General features: G+C 49.7%; 1 protein-coding gene across 1 annotated transcript; it reads left to right on the top strand.

Moving 5' to 3' along the window:
• Positions 1-1,310: 1,310 nt before the first annotated feature.
• Positions 1,311-2,867, top strand: HRG_01158 (uncharacterized protein; the record flags this gene model as incomplete). Its single annotated transcript, XM_044859629.1, has 6 exons — positions 1,311-1,370; positions 1,461-1,539; positions 2,031-2,314; positions 2,461-2,620; positions 2,698-2,749; positions 2,810-2,867. The coding sequence occupies 6 exons, from the start codon at positions 1,311-1,313 to the stop codon at positions 2,865-2,867; spliced, it is 693 nt and encodes a 230-aa protein (XP_044726029.1).
• Positions 2,868-3,466: the final 599 nt, after the last annotated feature.

The following is a 3,466-nucleotide window of genomic DNA, read 5'->3' as shown; positions in this document are numbered from 1 at the left end:
CATAGATTACCAATACAACAGTCACAGGCATAGCTCTTTAGCACCTTTGATTCGTATTCTCTATCACCCCTGTGCACAGCACGAATACCCACGACCCAACACTGATCAGTGGTTGAACGTCTGTTTAACCACAGAAAGTTAGGTATCGAAAAGCATCCCCGTTTCCTCGAAGAATTCCCTGCGAGACCTATTTCTATAGGTTGCACCACAGTCCGAGAGAGGAAGTTTGCAAGTGGAAGAGAAAGACCCGATTCCTTGAAGAATTCCCTGCGAGACCTATTTCTATAGGTTGCACCATAGTCCCGAGAGAAGTCTATGCTACACACACGACAAGAACCGACTAGACCAAGCCGGTAGGAAAGCCTTGACATCACAACAATCAACATGTCACAAGGACAAACAGAAGGCATAAGGGTTATACAACCTCAAGAAGATGTACGCCTACGCCAACCTATTTCTGCTCAGGAATTTATGCGCGGAACCGACTTCGCGGCCGATTTTTCCGCTATAGACCCTCAGCTTCGATTCAAAGATATCTCAGTCGATAATATAACGGAGATACATGCAACCACGTACGCAGCTAAGGCCCTTAAAGCCTATACTCTTGAGAAGATGTGGGATGATGAAGTCTTCCATGCTTTCCAACAAGACTTTGAAGGATGGACGCTAGACATGTTCCTTATGGTTGAAATTTCATACCGGCGGGAGCTCCGCCGGGTTCTCCGCCGAAAGGGAGTATATACTGGGACGAACCACCAGCGAATCGAACGATCCTTGATTAAGCTACTCGAAGCCGACAGTTTCCCTACTTGGGACCCCGAGGAATTCACAAAACAGATATTTGACGTACGATCAAATGCTTCCTGGCAACAACAAGCCCTCGCAACGCCTTCTTCCCGAGAGAATATCCAAAATCCGACCCAAGACCAGTCACCAAGGGACCAGCCTACAACCCAAGCCCAGGCTTTGCAACAGCAGCAACAGGTTGTTTCCAAGGACCCCAGAGGCCTCCGAGCAAGCCCAACAGATGACCCCCCAAGGAACCTTATTCCAAGCCCCATTTTCCCAGGAAAGCTTTCCCCAAGACATCCCCACTCAACAGACCCAGACGAAGTCTATTCCCCAAGCCCCCTTACTACAGTCATTTCCTTCAAGGCAGACCCAGCCTGACGGGCATCAGCCGTACAAGGCCCTGCCCCTCGTTCCGTTCGAACGAACGGCTTGACCCCGCCGTTTCTGCCCAGTTTCTAAAGACCTTTGACAAAGACCAAAAGTACACAGGCGAGCCCTACGACCTCCTTGACGATAAGATGAAGATCTTTTTCAACATCTGCTTCCATGCACAGATCCGGGAGACCCAATTCTATGCGGTATTTCCTAGGATTCTTAACGGACGAGCAGAAACCTTCTACCTTCATTACGTCGATCAAGACGATACATTTGCAATAGCGTATCACAAGGTTAAGACGCATTTCGACACCGATGTTAACCATCATCACTATTACACCGACTGGACAACTGCTACCTTCGATAGGGTCCGTAGGGAACATAGTGATAAGACCCTACATCAGGTTCTTCAGCTGCTACTTGATAAGCTACAGCTTTGCCAGAGGCCCTAGGCCCTGAGTATCGAGGAGGATAATTTACGTACTACAGTTATCCGAGCCTGCCGAGGAGTCATAGAACTTGAACACGCATTGTTCAAGCCTGCCCGCGTGTGCGAAGAGCTTTTTGCTGATTTACGGTCTTCAATCGAGACCTCTATCAGTAGACAAGCTATATATACAACCTCGACGGACAGCTACTACATGGACCGACGGTACAATCAGTACGGTAGGAACCGCGGATATTCCTCTTTTCGGCCCCGAGGAACCCACAAGGTAGCCGAGATCAGAAACGACAGTGGACGAAGAAGTGCTTCGTTTGTGGAAAGCCAGAATGTTGGTCAACGAGGCATTCCGACGAAGAAAGACGTAAGTCACGAAGCCAGTATATCTCACAATGCCACTTCAGTGGGTCTACGGCCACAGCTACGGACTACGCTGCCTACCTCACGGAATATGAAGGAGCCGATACGGACGAGGAAGCCGACTTTGACCCTAGTGACCCGTTTGACGACGAAGACGAAGACCAGTTGCAGGACGTAACGCAGTTCCTTACAGACCAGGCTTTCTTGCACCAAGTCACCGGAGAAGACATCTACGCCGATAATGCCCCAAAGACCCCATCCAACCAGTTCCTTATTGAGGACCGGTATGCAGGACGCTTCAAGGCATCCTTCCAGATACCGGTGCAGCCAACGTCTCGACTGTCGGTATGCAACAGTATCTTGCGCTGCAGCGGGAAGATCCTTCCGTTGCTATAGATAAATCGACAGCCGGAAGAGCTTCCATCACGTTCGGAAAAGGAGAGTCAACATCGTCTATAGGGAATGTTAACGTACGAACAGCTATTGGACAGATCGACTTCCAGGTCCTCAACGCTCCGACCCCTTTCTTGCTTTGCCTTGCAGACATGGATAGGCTGCACGTCTATTTCAATAATACCACAGACGAACTTATCCAAGGCGAGACCCGCATCCCTATTATACGCAAATGGGGACATCCTTGGTTTCATCTTAGCAAGCAAGAACAGAGCCTTTTTCTTACAGAAGGGAACTACGTCGCCTACATCGCCGTTTCGGGCACCCCGCTACAGATCGCCTATTCAAGCTGCTAACCCGGGCCGGCCACGAAGTCGAACAGCAACGGCTAGAGGAAATCGGCAAATTCTGTCATCACTGCCAACTACACGGACGAGAGCCTCGTAGGTTTAAATTCAGCCTAAAGATGACCATGAATTCAACTATGAAATTTTTGTCGATGTGATGTACTTAATTAGCCGCCCTGTCTTACATGTCGTCGATTCTGCTACTGCTTTCCACGGGCTAGGTTCCTGAAGTCCCTATCAACAAAGGACACTTGGGAAGCCCTCCGCTGCTTATGGATCGATACGTACCAAGGACCCCGGACGTTGTTACCCACGATGCAGGTACGAACTTCGCCTCAACGGAATTTCAAACCGAGGCCAAGATGCTAGGGATTACCTGTAAGGAAGTCCCTATTGAAGCCATTGGTCTATCGGCAAGGTTGAACGGTACCACGGCCCTTTGCGACGAGCGTTTGAGATTATGTACGCAGAGCTCTCAAGCCAGGCAGACGCAGATTCGATCCTCGAACTAAGGGATATATCACAAGCCTATACGCATTCAACGACAGGACTTGCACGCCTAGTCCTAACCTATCTTCCCATCGAACTACAGGATAAGTACCCAAAGGGGACTATCATCCGGATCGTCCGCCCTCTTTATGGCATTGCAGAAGCAGGCCTACATTGGTTCGCAACATACCACAAGCATCATAGGGAGCAGCTACGGATGTCGACTTCAACGTTCGACCCATGCCTCCTTATAACGAACACGGACCCC

The sequence above is a fragment of the Hirsutella rhossiliensis genome (assembly GCF_020360975.1).
Source record: "Hirsutella rhossiliensis strain HR02 chromosome Unknown scaffold00001, whole genome shotgun sequence".
Classification (NCBI taxonomy): Eukaryota; Fungi; Ascomycota; class Sordariomycetes; order Hypocreales; family Ophiocordycipitaceae; genus Hirsutella; species Hirsutella rhossiliensis.
This window is presented reverse-complemented; position numbering and strand designations above follow the sequence as displayed.